Here is a 22,964-nt window from a genome sequence, read left to right as displayed (position 1 = left end):
TCAAGTTGCCACAGTATTTTTTGTCGTTGAAAATGATTGATTCCGTTGGAATAAATACAAAATCAATTTTACATGTACACTATTATACAGTAAAAAAAAAACTATAGTTAAAAAAATCTAATAAAGAAAACTTCTCCGCCATCTAAAAATGTTTACCGATCATTTTCATTTTTTATTTAAAACTTTTTGAAAAATTCTATAAAATAGTTTTATCATTTTCGTTACTTGTCTTAATAATAATTGTATAATATATATTTTCTTACTCAGAAGCGTTTTAAAAACACGTTTTAAGTTGTGTTATTTTTTTGAAATAAGAGGAAAACATATTTTAAAGAGAGGTTTTCCATGCTTGTTTAAACAGTTACTTGTTAGCCTTACACCAATGCACTAAATAAGAAATGTATCGAAAAACAAAAACAACATCTTTAAAATCGACGTAGTTATGTTATATTTTGAAGTCTTCAAAGTTTACACAATTTGGTTATTATTATATGTATTTTGGGACTATTTATTTTTTACTCGAGCAATTATAAAAATAGGACAATTGTCAGTATTCCGACCAAGCCTACCCAATCCCCCCCCCTGGTTCAATTATAATAATAGTGGTATATTTATAGTGCTTATAACCGTATAAATACTAGATCCGCCTCTGACTCTGAGTCCTAAAATATTTTCTTATTTTATTAGATCTCGCTCATTAATTTCTCGCTATTTCCTGTTTTGTTAAAGTAATACAGTTTCTTTCCAGGTCCCAGGTAACCCTGAGGTCACTAAAAACGAGTTGATTCCATTGCTAGCTGAACTTTATCTTTCCCGGATCCACATGGACTTGTCATCCACAGTTAGAAAATTCTTCAGCTCTAGCAAAATAAAAAATTGTTTACAAGTGAGGCAAATGTGAAATAGTCCTCCTTTCCTCCCGACCTTGCTAATATGCCATCGTCTTGACAGCCCTAACAACAGCCCCTTGCCTTGGTTACACATCATATCCTTTTCCATTCAAACATATGTGCATACATTTTTGTATTGTATTTAATTATATTTAAAGTTGGTTACAACCTAAAAACATAGGATGATATTATAACTTATGACGTTGTTTAATAAAGGCCAATTAACGTTTCGGATCCGAGATAAACATTAAGATGTGGGAAATATATATTGGTGTTCTTTTGAAAAGAAACATCACAGTTTTGAGTGACTGTTCTTATAACGTCATAACTTATAAGGTCGCGTGTAACCAACAGGTGTTTTTCATATTTTGTTTGCAACGCGACATTCAAATATTCAACCAGTCGTTGTGAAAATGACTGCACAACAATATAGTGTGTAAAAAAATAATATGTATATACCGTTGGTTTTTGTACAACGTACAGGGATTTTAACTAAAACTAAAAAATGCTAGTTGTATTATACAACTTATAAACTTATAATAATTATGTGTAAAACGCTAATTGTATCATTGTATGTAGCTGCATGTCTTTAGGGAAGAAATTTACAAATAAAATCATTCTAAACATTTCATTGGTGGTAAAATACGAATGTACACAATAGATATTCGCTATAACTTAGGTAAATACACAGTACTACGGTGTAAGAAAATAGTTCAAACATGAAAGACACAAGCATCCGAACGGAATACTTAAAAAGAAAAAACAGTTTTTCTTATACTAGTGCAAAAATACATACCTGCTCGTTTGTAAAGTGACATTGCGTCGATAAACACAAAAAAAAAACTAATAACATGATACCCACATCGTTTTGAAAATATTTTGCCAACCAATAAAAATGTTCGACATTCGAACTCGAATAATTATTATCAACTTGGACAAATAATTCAAAACGTTTATAATCTATGTATTCGAATGCATTAGAGAAACGGAATAAGCTATTTATTAAGAGGTAAAAGATTTGAAATTTTTGACAAAAGTTGAACTAGTTGTTATTTTAAATATGTCAACTAATTTTAAGGAGAAAAATATTATTTTAAAATATTATTATAAGTTTTTCTAGTTATAAAACGTTTTAAGTTAATTTTCTCACAGTTAAGACGAAAGTTTGATAAATAAAAAATCTTAACTGTACAAAGATGGGTTGGGTTATCTTTGAACTATTATGAAAACAGTTGGTTTGAGTGTCCAATTCTATACTAATAAATACAAATTTAATTCATTTAAAAAAAACCTATTCCTTAGTGTTATACTCAGTTTCAAAATATTTAAAATTACGGCAACATTAAAATTTTGTGAGATTTTCATAAAATTAGAGGTCTCATTTTAGGCCAATACGAACGAATAAGTCCACTGGCCATCAGAATCTGATACAAACTTTTTTTCGACTTAGATTTACATCACTCTATAACTTTTTTTAAAAAAGTCCAATTAGTTTCAATGAAGCATAGAATATTCTTAAGACATAGCACTACCGATAAACGTTTACAACCCAAACACATATCACAATCCCTTTCCCGTAAAAGAGATAGAATTTTTCCCCCTTTATATCACTTTTACAAGTGAAGTTTTAGGGATCTTGGTCTGAAAATTAGACAAAAGGTAGATCTAGAATTGAACTATAACGTGGACAATTTTCTCAATAACTGTTATTATTGATATTTATTATTTTATTTTCAAACTATAACAAGAAACCACAATTTATACATACAATACCACACTTACTACAAATACTCACTTACGTATAATACTATTTTACTGTGCTTGTTTTATACTAGGTTGGTTTTAACCTACTATCCACAGATTTGCATCAAAGCGTTTGTTCGAAAGTGATTTAATCATTTTTTGTTGTAATCGTTTAGATCTGTGAGTTCCCCTCACACTAATATGCCACGACCTTATTGTATTTGTTTAATGTATTATTAAACAAATCAAAATTTACCAATAAAAAATATTATCCTATCATAAATAACTAGAAATGTGTTTTTTTTTTTTTAAAACGTATATTTGAATTATAATAGTCAATTAATAATTATAAAACGGGATTTTATAGCTGTACAGATTTTGTAATTTTATAAAATGTGTGTTTCACAGTTTGAATATTTTATTATGCGAATATCTGTTGCGGCTTTGGATGAGGTGTTTAGAGTTCTGTTTTAACTGGATTTTCAACTATGAATGGAATTCGTTACGGTACATACGTAATACGGGCTATCTTGTCTACCGTATCATACTCGAAACCAACAGACACCCAGAGATTCGTTATGCTCGAGATGACGATAGAATCTATCCGATCTTTGATTTGGGCCATTACGGCGAGGGGCTGATATAATTCGTGCATTTCCCGGATAGAATACACAATACCGACCATAATTTCGGCGTCTTCGTTAGGTCTGCAACAATTATTATAGAACGTACCTAAGCCTTTTAAGGCAGTGTTCATATTTTTTCGGGTGCTCTCGATTATCGAGTCGTGGTAATTTTTGCACAGCGATTTATCGTCGAAAAACAAGGTGCTGTAGAACCTCCTGAACTCTCCCAACGTATCGGACACTCGATCGTCGTACGTTGTTATTGGGAATTCCTCTTTAATACACGAAAGCGTGGCCAGAACGCGCACTACCATTTCGTCAATTGTTTTGATCATATTCCGAAACATGGTTATACATTCCACGGTTGTGGCGGCGTCTTCAATGCCTTTGCACTCGAGTACTGCGCCGAAATTGTAACTGTAACACATCCTCAGAGTGCTGGCATACAGACAGCTGAAAAGCTTATGTGTTTGACTGATTTTACGACCCACGTTTCTGGTAGTCACTAGCCGTGGACGGCCATGGTTGATGTTGATTTCAAGTATATCTTTGGCGGACAAGACGCTGCGGCCTGACCAGACTATCTTGTGAACGTCGTTTTGCTGCAAATTCGTCCAACCGGGTAAATTAAATACATAATTCAGAGCGCCCGCGTGGTACCGTGTTGCTGCCGGATTTGCTGCTATTAAAGCGGGCGTGTAATAAAGCGTTAAAAAAATAAAAAAAATATTACGTCCGGCGTTCATTTTTTTTGACATGACGACGATCCACAACGCTCTTGAAGTACAGGCTTGACTAAAATCCGTTGCAGAAAAATCTAGGTACACCGACGGTTTCATAAAAGCCGAACAATGGAAAATAGAGAGAGATATTAAATTCTTACTGCGGTATGTACAACGTCTTGCGCGTCAATCGGATTCGCTGCATATGAATATTTATTTAGATGTTGCTTTGAGCTGGAAATTAAAAAAAAAAACACAAAACAATTTGGTGTCTAAAATGTATTTTTTTTTTTTAAAGCTTTTACAGCCCATGCATTAGGCCTTTCGCTGCTTCAACTATTTCCCGCCACCTCTCCCTATTTTCACTCTCTTCTAGCTCCGTTCCTAGTGAAACCTTTACCAGAAACGTGTCAATTTTCTATCATATGCCTTACTGCCCAACTCGGTGGCAAAATAGCTACAATATGAACTTGAAATGTTTTTTTTCATTTAATTTTCAATTAATGTAACCACAACGTCTACATTAAACGCGATGTACAATAATTATTTATTTCTTAATAAATTGTATGTCATAAAATAAGAACTACTTTTTTACCAAACCCAAATGAAACAAATATTACAAACAAAATATTTGTAGAACTTTTTTTCTTTTTCATTTGATAGGTACCAAATTATGTTACACTATAATATTCTCTGTTTTAAACATGGTCATTTTTTTGTTGGTACTTTTATGTAAAAAAAAAAAGTTTACTTGAAAACCTGAAATTATGCCAGACTTTTATTTTTGAATTTGGTTTCTTTGAAAACTGAAGTGTAATTCACAGCTTATCTAGCTGTTTTTGGACCATTCAGTAGAACGAACTTCTGGGCTCTATTAAAACTTTATATTAGGATATCCAAGTATCCCAGAAAGGCATGAACGTGTCATGTCGTAATCATTAATCGACGGACAATCACTGGCACAGGGCAGTAATGCTATGACGTATTTGCAGCGCACCTAAGTATAGATTAGCTGTTTTTGAGCAATGTGAGCCCAACTCGAAAGTCGGGCATTAGAAAAATTATTCATCTAGACTCCTTTGAGTGCTCCCCTCCACGGAAATCTTTAGTAAAAGGCGAAAGATTTATTCGCATTGAAAGGGAACCGGAGTTGGACGATTGCGAGGCAATTATCAGTTCTTATGCTCTGACAGCTGCGGTCGACCCGTCGAGTGAACTCCCCCATGACCTTGTGTCATTCGACCGGGACTGACCGCCGACAAATGTATTTTGCCAGCATTCGACCAGCCCGTGAGTCGATGAAATGCCGCAGAATTCAAACCTTTTACTTTCAATTAGATTTCTAGTAAACTTTACCCTGATTTCCATGGGTGCTCGTTGGGAATTTTAACGGAAACTCCCAAAGACGCCATCTACCGACAAGATAGTAGATATCTAGTCGCCGCCGCCGCCGCATTGACTGACACCCTGCTTTAAGTTCTAAAATTATTATTATTTATCGATTTTACCAAAACAAAATGTTTATATGGAGAAAATAAAGAAGCCATAAGGCCACGCAAGTCTCCGGGTACCTATGTCGTATGAACGACTGCAAGTTTTCTAATGTAATATTTGCATTATTAGACCTATCTCATAAAAAAAAACCGCTATAGTAAGTGAATAGTCGGTCTCCCTCCCCAGAGGGTCGCAAAGCATGGCACAACCAAAATGTGAAAGATTTACTTCTGTGACATTTATGCGTCGAAGATTTTAAGTGTCTGTTTACCGTGTGTAACATAATATGACCCAATCTCATATTGAAACTTAATTTATACGAATAAAAATATTTACTAGTTTACCAATATTGTTCTCTAAATTGTGTAGGTATTTTTTGCAAAAAATTAAAACTATAAAGCTTAGGAAAAAGTTTTAAAAACCTTATTTCATAAATTTTGAATTCTATGGGCTGGCGGGGTTCACTGATCATATACTCTTATCACAAAATATATTCTTTCAAATTTGAGTGTGTGATAATAATATTATCTTGATAAATGATAACACAATTAATAATATAGTACTGAAGATTATATGACCATAAGGCATTTTGAATCAATAATTATTATAATTTATATTAGTAGTTGTGTTTACTGTTTAGTGTTCTGTGCTGTCTCCACCATAGTCTCCTACAGAAAATATTAATGATAAATCACCGTACAAACGTACACCAGTAAAACACTTGTTCAACAAAAACTCCAGTAAAGAATATTCGAGAAAGCAATCATTATTCAAGCTGCCAACAGTGAAAATGTTTATTATCACACCGTCCAACAAACCTTAGTAACTTTGTCAATTACTTTTATGCTACAGAAAAACGGTTAGAATCTCCCGTAACTTTACCTAAGAGCAGAGAAATGCTTTATGAATCAAGTGCTTATGCACAACTTGCTCAATGTGTTGTATCTTTAAAGCAACAATTAAGAACAATTTTTTTGATAGTTTGATCACAGTATAAAAAGTGCTTTGAAAATAATAACTTTTTGTGGAACTATGAACTTGGATAATAACTTCTCAGACTAAATTTCCCTTTACCGTTTTGTCGAGTATTACATAGAAAACATGAAAATGTTATACGACATATAAGATAACACATAAGAACTGTTATCCGCAAATACTACCTCATTGGATTTCAGCAAAATATTGTAGCAGATGAGCATAGCTGGACGTTAATTAATGCTACGACTTCAAGATGACCGTTAGTACGTATGTAAAAGGACTGCACAGTACATTAGAAATGTATTTCTCTAATATATTTAAATCGATGGTTAATTTTAAAATTGTAACCCAATACATACAACACAAAAATAATTTAAGTATATATTAAAGATAGTAAAAGTATTGATAGATTTTTTTACCTATTGTTGTACATATATGGTACTGACATTTACGAAAAATAATATTTAAATCATCTGACTATTATAATTATTATTGGCTTGATAAAAACTGAAATATATATCACAAAAATGTTGGTTTGTATTTTGTTTTTTTGTACCTATAATATTATTTTGGTTAATTGTATAGAACGATGTTAAACACATTTACTTTTATGCTCTTGAAAACTATGAAAAATGTTCCTTATGCTTACAGCTAAATAGACTTTTAACGGTTAACCAACGAATTTTGTATTCAAAGTTCATGGGTAGTTATTACTTATAAATGTATTTACTTTTGAATTTTTTTATTTTTTTCAGTTACTAACACCAAGGGATTAATACAACAACAACAAGCTTACTACTAAAAATTATTAAAATTATTTTCATAAATTTACTCGAGTTTTAGCAAAAAAATAAAAATTGGAATACTTAATAAAATAAAATAAATATTTAAATCCATAGCATAAAGCACACGAATTATATTGGATTAATTTAACACAAGATAAAGATAACCGACAGTTTTTTTTTTTTTACATAATCATTAAGTTTTGTACATAATAATAATTTTATATTTTATTATTTGAATATTGAATAAATAATAAACTTGATTTATTTGGTATGAATTTCACTATTAATTAGAGTGTATTAATTTAGTTTAAAAATAAATACATATAAAGGCTAAATTCACTATGTGTAATACGTTCAATATAAAACTTAATAATATACTTTATAAATGAAAAAATACGCTATACAATAATTTTATACCATTTTATGTTTAACAAATTCACATTTCAACTATTTTTAAGGAACTTTTTTTTTTATTTATAAAAGAGTTTCATTCATTGACAAACTGCGTATAAAAATGTTATTATATTTTTTTGTTGCAATTTTTATCTAATTTTTTATTTTCTTCATCCAGATAATCATACATGGACATTAAAGGAAAGAAGGACAATTGGATGTTTTATTGAACTGTATGAGCTCAACTTTAATTAAAACTCGAGTGCCGAGCAAAGAATTTGCCGTAAAACTATTGGCAATTCAAGTTGACGCTTCGTCGTATTAATTTTTTTTTATAACTTCTATATAATAATTTTGTCAAACAAAGTACTAACACCCTCTGTCCACCAGCGGTAACTATATATATGTATATTTAACAGTTACATAATAATTTATAATATGTTTAGAGGCCATAATTCACAGTTTGTTGTTGTTCTAGAACTTGTGTTCTGCCTCTTTAATATTAGGCTGCTGCTACTAGATGGCAAACGTTTTAAAAATAAACGATAGGTGGCCATTATTTTAAATTTGGTTACTATAGCAAACAGATTTTAAATGATTGTAGATTTTGACTTGTCCAAAATACTAGAGGTTTTTGTATTTTCCATAATAATTTTGATTTTGAATTTAAAAATACTATAAGATAAAAATTTTGGAATTCGACTATCTCAAAATACAATAGAGGATTTTGACAATTGCAAAATAATATTTGATTTTGAATTATCCAAAATACTAAAACATTTTTAATTTACCATAAGGTAATATTGAATTTTTATGATAATTTTGATTTTGGTTTCTCCATAATATTATAAGATTTTAACTTTACCATAACAATTTTGAATTTTTATGATATTTTGGTTTTACCGAACATTTTTTGATAAATTCAAAATAATTTTGGATTTTGAGTTTTTTTAAATACTAGAGCTTTGAGTTTTTTGAATTTGCTTTAATAACTTTGATTTTGAGTTTTCTAAAACGCTATAAGATGAATTTTAACGGCCAAAATAATTTTGAAATTTGAATTTCCAAAAAAACCTAATGTAAGATTTTGACTTTTGCAAAATAATTTAGTATTTTGAATTATTCCAAATTTTGAAAATAAATATTATATCACTACAAACATAACAGTAGTGCTATCTAACGGATGTACAGTAAAGCAGTAGAGAAGGCGACCATACACAAATGTGGGGACCGCATTTTCCGCGGCTGCCGGTAGAGGCCGCTGGATTTTTTTTTAGTTTGTGAATTTTTGGTATGTTTTTTTTCAAAAATTCGATCCAAAATCATTAAGAAATCTTTTTGAAACGTATTATTTTAATTGTAATTGATATTTACAAGAAATTAGAGCAACTTTCAGCACGTTTTCGTGCATATTTCGAGCGTTTTAGACAATTTTTTTGAGTTTTCCCAAATTTTCGTTCTGCTTTTTTTTTGTGCGGGAGTTTTTTGATATATAGAATATAGTTTGTAAAGCAGGGTGCGTGCATTTGCTCGCCTTAACAGTAATGATTTAACTAAAAGTTGATTCCGACACTTTATCATAGGCTTGTTACTCTTCTGTAAACAGTTCGACCTGAATTGTAGTGATAGGAGAAAAATACAGGATCTGTGATTTATAACAGGCACCCATAGGACCAATGTTTATATCGGAAGCAGCTTTTTTGGTTAGGGGTGCTTTTATAATTGGTCCAAATATAAAAGCACCCCTAACCAAAAAAGCTGCTTCCAATATAGACATTGGTCCTATGGGTGCAATGTCTACAATTAAATCCACATTAGATACATTACTTCAAAAAAATCAAATGCCCACTTATGATTTAACGGATGAACCTGTTAATGAAAACCAGTCTGTGTCACATTTTGCTAATTCCCAAGATACATCTAAGAAACTGACTAGTGAACGTTTTCAATCTTTACAAGTGGAAAAAAGAAGATTAGAAGAAATTATGCATAGATTTACAAAAAACATTGATAATATGAAGGTAAATCAAACTAATTTGAATCTAGAAAAAACTAGAAGAAATTAAATTTAATTTTAGGCGTAAAAACTAGCTAAATCAGACAAGTACTTTTAAAGTTATAGGCTATCCCGGGGAAGATCCAAAATTACTTTGACTCGTTCAAAATTACGATGGACGACTCAAAATTATTATGGATAAATCAAAATTCATTATATTTTTCGAAATTCCATGTGTACAATACAATCATAGGTTTTGAAAAATCTAAATTTATTCAATTTCGAAAATATTTGTGGACTTGTTTAATATTATGTTTAAATTGCAATATATTAATTTTGTCCTCGACTACTGTATAGTAACTAATTTAAAAAACAGCCGTCGTTTGATTTCAAAGTTATCGCTCGTGCTTAAGCCGCAACAGCCCAAAAATTAAACAACAATTAAAGACCAGTTATTTTGAAAAATGTCAAATACCAAACATTTTACACCATGGCCACCAAAATATAAAATATACATATTATGAAGTATTCATTAAAAAACAAATCCTTAGCAACCGACATTTATTATTGCAAAATTCAATCAGTTTTTAAAAAATTTGCCATCAATTCATATTCCTACACTTGTAATGTACTTGGTCAAAAATGCCAATTGCTCCCTAGGGTACCAAACATTTTAAATTTCAGTTTTTAAAATTTCCTTTATTCATTTATCGCATGGTCTTATGATGTAACTTAGTATTTGGTAAAATAATTGTATCTTATAAACTTTGCCATGACTTTGCAATAACCAAAATTCAAAATTGATTCATTAATACATTGTTCAACAATCAACATAGTAGTCTGCCCATTTATCGACAAATAATGTATTAAAATATTTTATCGTGCACAATATTAAAATAATGTGATTTAGTTTGTATTGTACAATTTTATTTTATTTTTAGTGCTGTGAAAACTAAATTGTATGCAGTGTGTTACATCATATATTATATTATTAAAAAAAGAATAATAGTTATAATATTGTGTTTAAATAAGTAACATAAAACACGGTTTTATCGCCAACGACCATACCACGTTGAATACACCAGTTCTCGTCCGATCACTGAAGTTAAGCAACGTCGGGCGTAGTTAGTACTTGGATGGGTGACCGCTTGGGAACACTACGTGCCGTTGGCAAATTTTTGCTTTTTATAACTATACACTATTTTTTTGTTGAGCTGTAGCTGTATAAACTAAATTGTACGTCCACAGGCGGATAGGCTAAATTTATTTTTATCGAGAAAATATATCAAAACAGCCCTAAGCTTCTTATAAGTACACAGGACGGTATGCTTTTTTTAAATTAAAATGTTTTATGTTGCATCTTTGAAAATATAACCCATATTCCAGATATCACATATCTTAGGTATATTATTGAATTGAATATTTTAGCGTCATCGGCAAATAGAAATATATGAAAAATAGTAATAGATAATTGTTAGAAAAACCTCTAGTATTTTGGACAAGTCAAAATCTACAATCATTTTAAATCTGTTTGCTATTGTATAACTAAATTCAAAATAATGGTTATCGTTTATTTTCAAAATGATTGCCATCAAGTAACAGCAGCCTAATATTAAACAGACAAAACACAAATTTTAGAACAACAGCAAACGGTGAATCAAAGTCGCTAAAAATATTAAAAATGTTGTACATACACTATATCTGTTAAAAAAAAAAAAATATTCGTTTATTATTCTGTATATAACTTTAGGCAATTAAAATGTATAAGTTTTTTTGTAAATTTCACATAAGACTTAATATGATATTTTGTTAAACACCATCGTGACGGTCACAAAAAAAGTAAAATAATAATTTTTTGAAAATATTGGTTTTCCGTAGAATTAAATTATAATTTTAAACAGTTGTATAAATAAAATAGCAACAAAGAAGAAAAAAATTGCATAGACTCGGTGAATAGAATTTTGGTCTTTCTATAGAGGAAGTGGAATTTAAAGATTTTACATTATTTTTACATATTGTATAACAAGTAGTAGGATTTTCTTATAAACTGTAGCAACCAAAACTAGTCGTTAAAATAATTGTCTGTTAGTATAGATCTAAAAAAAAATAACATATTATAATATATATGCCTATGTCATATGTTATGGCATAATAATATTATAATATATATGCTTATGGCATAATAATATTATATAGATACATAATTTCCCCAAAAGCCCATAGCACAATTACTGATGGCAATATGCATGCTACGGCTCAGAGGAAACAAACCGTGCATACTGTCCCATCGGTCGAACAAAAGTATCTAATAATTTTAAATTTAAATTAAAGGCGTCAATCCTGTACTTCAAGGGCGTTGTGATCGTCATATATTGTAAAAAATGAAAACCGGACGTGCCGCTGTTTGGACGCAGTCGAAACAGTCGTTGATCAGGCCACTGAGGGATACGCACGACCTCGTGGGACTGACCACGTCGGTAGTGTGCGTGGGGTGCGGAACCACGGTGGGCTTGAGACCGGGATCGGCGGTCAGCGGCGCGCGTGCCATCCGGCTGTTGGCCGAGGATTCAGACATCGCGGCGGTCGACACCGCGTTAAGTTACTTACTTCTCCCGACGCCAGAGTGATGGCCGACGCGAAGGCTCATCTGAGCTATGTAGTGGAGAAGACAACGGGCGGACACGCGGACGCTGCGCTTGTGACGGAGTTTCTATCGGGCAGCTGCGAGGGAGAGCTGCGAACGGATAATTCATGGGCTGTAGGGAAGACGGTGTCCGATAATAGTTTTGTGTTTAAATAAGCGAAATAAACTCCCTCCCAACGCCAACGACCATACCACGTTGAATACACCAGTTCTCGTCCGATCACTGAAGTTAAGCAACGTCGGGCGTAGTTAGTACTTGGATGGGTGACCGCTTGGGAACACTACGTGCCGTTGGCATCCTTTTTTTTTTTTGTTTTTGGTTCCAATATTCCTTGTTTATACTGGTACTCTAATAATATTAAAGACGTAAAAGTTTAAAATTATATATTGCTACACCCTGTGGTTTTCCAAAATGGTAAAATATATGTTGGATTAGTTTTTAAAATGTTATTTCTTTTTATCATTTCGGCTTTAAATAGGTATTATGTTTGAAACATTCTGCTCTTATTTTAATTTTGGAAAACAAAATTATTGATTTTACACACAATTTTAATTTTTCGTTACTATGCAAACCAATGTTTTATAATAATTAGTAGTAAACAAGAAAATGGGAATATTTTTGGAAAATGTATTGTTGCCAAATATAAAGGCCAATATACACATATAACAGTATTATTTCAGATTTTAGATCGACATTTTGGAAATTGTGAAATACAAAATCATACTTATGTACAGTAGCAACCGTATTTCAAAATATGCACTGGCTGACAAAGTCAATATGTTGTTTATACTTATTTTGAAAAATGTTAAATTTTAAAACTGCGCTGTAGGAATTTAACTTACAAAATAACATATGTATCATATAAGTATAGTTTTATAGGTGTGTACATTGTTTTTGTTTCGAGTTTTGTTTTGCCAGGTTGTTGTCTTCGCTAAAAAAAAATGTTAGAAATATAGTACTCAGTTTTTTATTTCCAAGCAGGTCATCTACAGCACACCACGTACATATTTTGAATTACAATGTTTTTAAATACAATTATAGGACTTATGTGTGTCTTGCGTTTCATTGAGGTAAATAGTACCTTAAATTCAATCGAGACGAATTCAAAGGCGGTATGTATATTATAATATTATATAAAAACTCTTACATTAAAAAAAAAAAATTGTAGTATACGTGGCTAAAATATTACTATTCATTATGATAAAACATAGATGGTAGAAGATGTTGTTATAAGGTGGGTACAATGTAATTTTACAATAATAAAGAAGAGTTAGCAGCATAGGAATAACCCTTCGTGGAAATATTTATTTTTTCCTTTCTCGTCAACAGATATCTTCTTCTTCTATATGAACAAAAATAAAATGATGTTCGTAGCTGATGGTATCACTTGAGAACGGCTGGACCGATTTAGCTTATTTTTTTTTTTTTAATGTTCGTAACAGTCCGAATAAGGTTTTAGCGAAAAGAAAAATTGAAAAAGTTGAACGGAAAATTTAAAATTTTAGTGAAAGTTTATTCCAATAGATAGCATTACTTGCGCAAATATCCCAGCTGACATTTGGACAGTTTGGTATACTGCGTAGCTGCCCTCACTCTTGGGCGAAGCCAGGGCAGCGCAACTAGTTTAGAATAACTATAAAATTAGACAAATGTCTAATGTCGTTGGATCGATGAGATGTCTACAGACATAGTGTCTGTAGACATTTCACTATCATTCTACACGAATTGATCGTTATGTTTACATAAACAAAATGCATATTCACAAAACACTCAAGGATGATGTAAACGGGGAATGGCAAGAGAAATTTTCCAAGTACGACACAGACAAGAACGGTTTGATCTCCGCAACGGAATTACAGAAACTGTTATTCAACGAGTCGATCGGATTCGTCACCATTAAGCAAGCAACCAATTATATACCTTTGTTGGATAGAGGCGGTAATAATATTAAAAAATATACAAATACGTCTTTAGATTTTACATTAAAATCACTCTACAGTTGCCATTAATATTTTTCAGGCAAAGGGCAAATTAGATTCGACCATCTCAAAAAAATCGAACCGATAATGGCTATTTTGTCACAGGTTAAGTCCGTATGATTATTGTATTTGTATTTCTTTTTGTTGTGATTTCGACATTGTGGTCTGTGGTATATATGTGATATACTTTGGACGTAACAGACATAATAGGATTTATATGGATCCTTTAATTCAATAGTTCATACGGCATCGTTGTGAACTCCTCGGAAAACATTAGGCTGTAGATTGGATTGAAAGCTTTCTTAAACAGTGGCCGCCAATATAAAAACTAATATACTTGTATCGTATAATTTATTTATATTTTCTGATTAATTGACCTTGGATATCGGAAGTGGTAACAAAATTACTCTTTTATCACACTTTCTTACAATAATATATGCTTACATTATAGGTCAATAATATGCAGTGGCTTAGGCGGGTAGAGACTGAAAGGGCAAAAGCTTAAAAACTACTCACTACTACTAATTCACGTCCATAGAATTCAGCAAAGGACGGCTAAAGAACAATTTTTTTTTATAACACTATTACACTGTTTCCGTAATAATAAAATATTTTGAGTATGAGCCGAGAACTCTTAATTTTAGGCTACAAAATCATAATATTTTAAATGGTTGACTAGTAAAATTGGCCAGTTCATTAATCTAATCTAACCAGTAGGATAGCCTAGGTCCATCTTTTGTATGTACAAACTACCAAAATTAAAAATGTCGTGATCTTTGATGATTCATTGTTACAAAAATGTTGTTTTCAAAATTAATGCCAAGTAGGAGTAGCACTTTAAATAGCAAACACACAGCTAAGATTGACAACCGATTAGACAAATAATGATAATTTTTGTCTTAGAAAAAATCACAGAGAAAGGTTTATTGAGCTGAAACTTTAAATTGAACATGAATATAAAATTCCCTTAAAGTACTTATACAAGTGTTTGTTGTTTTTGTAGCAACTTATAATATAAAGAAGGATTAGGAAGTAAAAGAAAATTTAAAGATATTTTACTCTGATACTGTTTCATAAAAAAAATATAATTAAATATTTGTATTGTTTTTAAAGTTATTCAGATACACATAAAAACTATATTATTTTTTTTTTCATACTGAACTGTACATAACATGCATTTCTTATATTATTTTAGCGGAAAACATTGAGTTTAGTGGACGACAAAAAAACTATTTCGTCGACGGATTTCCAGAAATTGCTGTATGAAAATTTTAAACAGACAATTTTCGAATCGCTGGAAGAAGTTGAAGAAATAATCGACCTTATTAATAAAGACGGTAGTACAAAACTTATTTGTTGAAATTCGGTTTTTGTAAATATTGCCCACGACTGTTTTCAGAAAATGGTCAAATTAAATATAACAAGTTCATGGAAATAGAAAATATGTTGAAAGCTACGTTACAGGTTAATAATGACTTTACTTTGTTTTTTATAGTCTATTTTTTTTCTAACAACTATACGACAGAAATTGATAATGAATTAGTCCGACATTTTTTTTTCACTATTTTTGATATCTTTATGCTCTAGGTATTTATTGTATTGTAACGTTCTTGTCATTATTGTTCATTGTTAACTAGATAGATACTAGATTATTAGATAATTGTTGAGCCATCATATTTTTTTTAATAAAGGCTATAAAAAAGAAAATCAAATTTATAGAAATATGCTAAGTGACAAGACAGTATTCCAAGTTTGTTCATAAATATATGCCAGTAATACATATTTAAACATGTTATACAATTATATGTATATAAATTAAAAAATAAAATCATTAGGAAGGGGGACGTTAATATTTTCTTGCCAGAAAGTAAGTTACAAAAATAATATATTGAAGAATAAATGTAAGTGTTAAAATAAGTACAAATGAATAATAGTTTGCTTAAAACTTTTTTCCTGACTTTACTTGATGTGTAATTGTCCAAAACATCCTTGGAGGTTAGGTTAAGTTAGGTTAAGCTAGCTCGTACTTACCTAGGTTTTGGGTTTTTTTACATGGCACAAATGAGATACTTCTGTTTTTAAGTTCTCATCGAAATCGTTATTGTAAAAGTGAATACAATTATTTAATGAATCAACATCAGGTTCAATATCAGTTTTAATGTTTATCAACAACTTTTTAGTTGAGAAAAACAGATTATGAGCATATTTTAGTCTTCTGTCAAGGTCGTGACTCAATTTATATGTAATAACAAATTACTATCAACTTCAAACTTTTTCCTCTCACTTGAAATAGTTTCATTTTTTTTGTCGTTTTAGCGGTGATTTGTATTTTTTTTTTTTTTTTTGTTACTTAAATGAATATTTTAAAAAACTGGGTGATTGTAAATAGATTCATGTATAATCTTAACGAACAATAATAATAATATAGTTCATTGTATTTATAGGGAAAGAAACGTGTACAATAAATAATATAAATGAAATATAATATAAATGATTGTCTCCAAAAGCCTAAACTTGTGGAGGAGACAACAGTTCTTATCTAGTGGCATGCTTTAACTTATATATTAACAAACTCTCATATTAATTTAATGAAGTACAATATATCTAATTAATAATATTTTACTTAAATAATTAATATAATAATAATGTGAGCCCATTGGTCAGATTTTTAATCACTTAGATATTTTATCTTAAAATTAATATAGTTTTTATACAGATCATAACTTATAAAATGATTTATAGAAAAATATTATAAAACATACATACATTTATACTTAAATTAATAGGATCTCTTTTTCCAAATTCAGTATTATATTTTTCAATTTTAAACATGTTATTCTTCATTGAATAACAACGAATGTGCGCATTTTGTGTTAGAACGTTTTTAAAATGTTTTCCATTTATCTTAATATTTTAGTTGGACAATTTATTCGAGGTGTTTTCCATATTCGACACGGACAAACTTGGCGTTGTTACCGTTGATGCAGTTCAGGCCTTGATGGAAATAGCAAACTCAGAATCGGACGATTTTGAAAAAGCCACAGAAGCGATAAAGAAATTTGATAAAAACGGTAAATACTTAATGGACGACAACCAAATTAATATAGTAAACATAATGGTTATTGATTAATACCTACATTTTTTTCCAGGCGACGGTGTGATTGAATTTTCTGAGTTTTTACAAAATATCGATAATCTTAATGAAGATGAATTTTCCATATTTGAAGAATTTACCAAAAAGCTTAGTGTAACACTTTTTTAGTGTTTACTGTTGTATTTCAATCTTTTTTTTAATACAAGGGAACCAATTTTAAATAAACTGAATTCAATACAAAATTAATTCGCTTTATTTTTATTTAAAAATGTTGACTATAGTTTTATAATATATTTAAATCGACAATAAGTAAATCAATATAATATTGATCGATCAACGGCTGTAGGTATAATTTATTAACTATGAATAACTATGATTAACTATGAATTCATTATTAACTAATCATTGCACATATTTTATATGATACTATTTATAAAACAAACCACAATGATTAAATAATAATACAAATGTAAAATCAAAACAGAAAAATCATAAAACTAAGCACATAAAATCGATAAAAATGCTCATTTAAATTAAATACAATTAATAGGTAATAAACACACCATTAACAACATTTTTAACAACGCTCTATATATATATTTTTTTAATAAAAAGTATATTTTCTGTTACTGGAAATGATGACGAATGTATTAAGACTTGTCAATAAAAATAGTCTCGGCAATTGAGTATTAATTAATTTGTTTAATAATGATGATTGAAAGCGTAACATAACTGAGATAATTTTAGTAAAAAGCAGATTAAATATTTCAGATGATTCATAAGTTTGAGTGAGAATATCGTATAGCAGATAACGGGAAATAATTTTATTTTTTAAGTTAAGTTGACTTAAATGATGAAATTAAATTTAACCAAATGATATCATTCGAAAATACCTTTATTCGATAATTGTATAATATACACATGTAAGTATTTAAAAGTGAATACCACAATGAAGCACACTGTTCATTCGTGTAGCTAAATTGCCTACACTTGACGCCGTTCTCCAAACAAGCGCGTTTGTTGTCGACTTTAAATAATAATATAACTTTTTAAACGGACACTTTAAGGTAGGTTCAATGCCCAGATTAAAATATAGATCACAGATATATCTGAGTACTAAGAACGTACTATGTTTAGCTAAAGATCCAACCTGGTTCGGGTGTTTGAAACATCACTTTCAGTACGTTGAACCATCGTCGGCGCAAATAAGATTATATAATGTTTTTATCAAAAAATGTACCCAATTACTTACCAAAATTAGCACAATATTATTATTATTTTCACTCATAACGATTTTACTCGTAACCTAAAAAAAGCTTACAGTAATTATTTCAATAATCTAATATTGATAATTCCAGTTACATATAACTCACTCGACTGTGTAATAGAAATAATTATTTTTTTTAATGTGCAACATGGAATTTTTACTTAATTTTATCAGTTCATCATTTTCCTTTACTGTAAAGTGCCTATCCAGCCCAAAGGGTCCGCCATAACCACCATGATTAACACGATTTAACACGATCCGCTATAGTTAGAGTTTTAATATTTATTTCCATCGCGAAAACAGAAACAAAAATACATACAACACACGGCTGAACGAAATCGACTAAACAAGCAAAACAAATCTAGTAAAAACAACGTACAATTTTACAAGTATTTAATTCGGTTTGAAACACAATAATTACACGGTTTACAATTTAACAATAATATTTATTCAATATAGTATACAGGTAAACATTTATAACATATTATAACATGTTTTAAAGCATACAATATACAAAAATTTACAACAACAAATGTATACAAATAATTGCCGAGTAGCTCAAAGGTAAGAATAAGACAGTACAGTATACAAGAAAATACATAAATAAAATTATAGAAGTGACAAATAATAAGAAGTAGAAACGTTTAACACACAGTTAAAGAACAACACAATAATTGGAGATGTGAAACACCTAAGTCGCCTGACCAAAATGGTATTCAAGGCGAAATTCTAAAATGTCCCTTTCACTGTTGATTGGCCCTCTTTTTGACGGGTAGTTCCTCGTCATCAGACTCGCTTTCTGACACTTTTCTCTTTAGTGGGCGCTCTTGTGTTTCGGATTCGTCCTCACTCATATCACTGTCCATGTGGGTTACGGCATAGTCAGGATTCCTAATCATACAAACATACACTTTATTATTGTAAATAGCGTATACAAGGACTTGTCGCTCAGTCGGTAGCTTACATGTGCTCCACTCCGGTGTGCCAGTAATCTTGGACTTCGCCATATCCGATGAGATTGCTAAAACATTAAACATACATTTGTAAGGTATATATATTTTATACATTTTTTTTTCATTTTTAACCAAGACTCGGGAGGTGACGCTGACCTTAGTCAGTTCACTACCCCTAACCCCCCCCCCTCTCAATCATTTATTATTGCGACACAAGATACAATATTAGTAGCTTAACAGTAATAATAATAATCATCTTGCCGGAGGGAAAATAATATATGTAAACAAAATTTGGCTGTTGTGGTCGTTATGTAATGTGGTTGTTATTTTACACAATATTATTATGTTTATTTCAAGTTCAAAGTTTACATACTTATTCTTCAGGTAGCAAACGTCACAGTTGCAATCCAACTGCACCGGCCGCAGTCTGGACGGTGGCGATTCCGGATCGGCCGGAAATCTTGAGGTTTCAGGATGGCTAATCGTAAAAAAGCAAAAATGCTCGTTATTAAAAAAACACTTGGTCCTCGACTTGTTTAGCCGGTCGACTTACTCGTCTGTCTCCGAACTGTCATCCAGCGAGGATGTCGAGATCGTGGACGCGATATCTGCATCTTCTGCTGTGGTGCGAAGGTCGCCGGCGCTAGAAAAGTGTAGTTGATATTTTTAAACCATTCGCAAATAATATACACCCGGCGAAGGAATGTATACGGGTAATGTTTTTTTCTGTATTTATAGAAATACACAAGTGTAACATTTTCGAGCGGTTACCGTAAGGCTTCCGCTACAATGTCGATGTCCCAGTCCTCTTCTTCCACGAAATCATCCTCATCCTCATCCTCGTCCGGAAACGTAGGTTGTGTAAATCCGTATACAATATCTTCCCATGGTTTCCGGGCACGTTCCAACGGCGGCATGTTGAGTTTTATTACAGCTATCCAAGTATATCCAAGGTAAAGCGAAAGTAGTAAAATTGTATTTGCACACATACCGTTGATTCGAGATACCTAAATCAATTCGACAAGGTAGGTGTTGGACTTCCAGTTGTCAGAATAAACGTTCTTCGGGACGATGTGTACTCAATAATGAGTAAAATATGTAGAACCGAAACGTGTTTCGGGATATAATATAAAAAGGGACAAAATAATTACAAAGATTGCAAAATTAGATAACAAGATTACAAAATTACAAAGATTAATAAATTATACAATTCGTTGAAATGACAAAACTATTTTGCATTTGTTATTTTTGTTACTATGTTACAAAATATAATATTATAGGCCTAGGCTCGGAATATTATTATTTATTATTGAACCGGCAATAATACAATAATAATTAATAACTAGGCAAAAGTTTAACGCCGTTTAGATTAATTTGAACTATTGGGGTTTTCCCAATAGAAGACTTTTGACGATTATTTCGACGATTATTTTGAAGGAATATAAATATTATTAAAATGTCTTTAAGCAGTGCACCAGGCCAAGTTATAACAACGCCTGTGTACCTTTACACGAATCAATTCTAACCCACATATCTCTGTTTCCTTTTAAAACATTACTAGCTTTTGAAATTTAAAACATAGATTAAGCTAGAGGAGCTTAGGATACTGTAAAAAGTTGAGCCCTTAATAGTAAGCCCCTTTCAAAAGGGGAGAATTTCAAAGTTTTCATTTTTGTTATTGACTCACTCACTCACTCACTGACTCATCATCAAAATGATAAAACTAAGGAAATAATTTAGAAGAAAAGAAAAAGGGCCAAGTTCCAGACCACCTCCCAAAAAAGTCAGCCTATCAAAGTAGGGGTATCTACATTGCGACCAAGTTTGTTTTATACCTCATTCAGAAAGGTCTTATTTCATACAGAAACTGGCCAAGTGTTAAGCAATACAAATGAAAGAACAGTGTTGCTCGTGAAAGTGGGAGTGAAGTGAGGATATGGACTAAAGAAACAGCAGACTTAGCCACAATGTAGATATCACAACTTTGATAAGCTGACTTTTTTGGGAGAGGGTCTGGAACTTGGCCCTTTTTCACTGTTAGGTTTTTGTTGGGGTTCACTTTTACAATAAACGACACTACTATAGTCTGGGTGTTACAGTGAGATTGTGTAATTTATAATGTTTGTTTGATTTTTGTTTTTAATACACAAGTATTAGTTAGTTTAAATCAACTCGGTGATCTTAAAATAAATTGCGTTTATTATTTGTATAAAAATTAAACTTGAAATATAATCCAATATTATTTATAATACTATTTACTTGGCCAGAAAATGTTTACTTTAAAATTTAAATGTTTATACTGACATTGCATTAAAGCGATTAAATAAAGTAAGTTATTCATTACCATAAGTTTAGTGATACAAAACCATTTTAATTGTTAGTTAGTATTACGGTAAATATTTGATAATTTCATAGTATTGTAAAACAACATAAATACAAAGTTAAAAAAAAAATAGTTTTTTTCTCCGCTCCACCGAAACAAATTGAATCATGGATATAATAATAATAATAATAACCTTTAATACGAAATAAATTCCGTATAATATGACAGATACATTTAAAAATTAATAAGGTACATTTACATAAATGTAACAAAAAGAAGAACAGTAACCTGTTTACATTGCTGTTATGCACAGTAACTACTCTTTATTTTTAATTTATTAAATATACACATATTTTTTAAATTATTCAGGTTTATTTTTATTATTTATAATAATTATACAGTAATCTCGGTGGATGACCAAATTGTAATATTTCAAAAATATTTTATGTAGTACTTAAATAAAAAAACTAGCATAAAAATTAACTATGGAAGAGAGGGGAGAGAAGGTAAGGGTAGAGGAGATAAAGTGTGAAAAACTACACGAATAATCTTGGTTGACGTTAATTGCACAGAATGTTAGGTGAGCACATTTTTTTAATTTCTATGTAGGGCTCTAGTTTTAAATGTAATTCATTTTTGCCATTGGCAGAATTTTGTTTTAAAGGAGGGGGATGTACAAAGACTAAATTGTAATTGGGGGTGACAGATTGGAAAAAGCTTAAATGCCAACATAACTATGAAAATGGATGCGAAAAGAGTTTTGATTGTTGACAACAACTTTTGTAAAGCCATAATATGCAGGAACTTCATTTACTTAACTCATTTTTTGTTCCTATTAATATTTTGTGATGACACATTGTTTTTACGTTAAACATATTGAATAATTGATTTACTTTAAAAATTACAAGTGAAAACTTCAATTTTGTAAGTAGCATAAGTGTTTTGAATAACATGTTTACTTGACATAGTGTTTGCATCTTGTATAAAATAAATGTATGATTTATTTTTACAAATAACTTCAAAGCCTAAGTTTAAATGGCAAAGTATATACTTTATTAAATTTCGAAACGTTTGAC

At 30.6% G+C, this 22,964-nt stretch overlaps 1 protein-coding gene and 3 non-coding genes across 4 annotated transcripts; 3 read left to right on the top strand and 1 right to left on the bottom strand.

Moving 5' to 3' along the window:
• Positions 1-5,011: 5,011 nt before the first annotated feature.
• On the bottom strand, positions 5,012-5,133 carry LOC126847294 (U5 spliceosomal RNA). Its single transcript, XR_007687038.1, has one exon. It is a non-coding gene; the product is annotated as a U5 spliceosomal RNA (small nuclear RNA).
• Positions 5,134-9,499: 4,366 nt separating this feature from the next.
• On the top strand, positions 9,500-17,513 carry LOC126846230 (calcium-dependent protein kinase 4-like). The gene is made up of 8 exons (XM_050585497.1): positions 9,500-9,652; positions 13,314-13,384; positions 14,048-14,210; positions 14,292-14,356; positions 15,447-15,588; positions 15,651-15,715; positions 17,169-17,322; positions 17,401-17,513. The coding sequence occupies exons 2-8, from the start codon at positions 13,319-13,321 to the stop codon at positions 17,511-17,513; spliced, it is 768 nt and encodes a 255-aa protein (XP_050441454.1). The 5' UTR covers positions 9,500-9,652; positions 13,314-13,318.
• On the top strand, positions 10,682-10,800 carry LOC126847256 (5S ribosomal RNA). Its single transcript, XR_007687009.1, has one exon. It is a non-coding gene; the product is annotated as a 5S ribosomal RNA (ribosomal RNA).
• LOC126847255 (5S ribosomal RNA) lies at positions 12,450-12,568 on the top strand. The gene has a single exon (XR_007687008.1). It is a non-coding gene; the product is annotated as a 5S ribosomal RNA (ribosomal RNA).
• Positions 17,514-22,964: the final 5,451 nt, after the last annotated feature.

The sequence above is a fragment of the Adelges cooleyi genome, unplaced genomic scaffold (genome assembly GCF_023614345.1).
Source record: "Adelges cooleyi isolate 19-005CV unplaced genomic scaffold, UGA_ACOO_1.1 ACOO_flye_CR_arks_rails_tigmint_CR_PRNA_9, whole genome shotgun sequence".
NCBI classification, from domain to species: domain Eukaryota; kingdom Metazoa; phylum Arthropoda; class Insecta; order Hemiptera; family Adelgidae; genus Adelges; species Adelges cooleyi.
The sequence above is the reverse complement of the archived record's forward strand: the minus strand, read 5'-3'. Positions and strand labels throughout refer to the sequence as shown.

What these genes read in the sequence shown, in the direction of transcription:
- LOC126846230 (XM_050585497.1), top strand. Translation starts at nt 13,319, where the DNA reads ATGTGTGTCTTGCGTTTCATTGAGGTAAATAGTACCTTAAATTCAATC. An exon ending in TCGAGACGAATTCAAAGGCG is followed by an intron (nt 13,385 to 14,047) that starts GTATGTATATTA and finishes AAAACACTCAAG; the next exon opens with GATGATGTAAACGGGGAATG. An exon ending in CGACCTTATTAATAAAGACG is followed by an intron (nt 15,589 to 15,650) that starts GTAGTACAAAAC and finishes GACTGTTTTCAG; the next exon opens with AAAATGGTCAAATTAAATAT.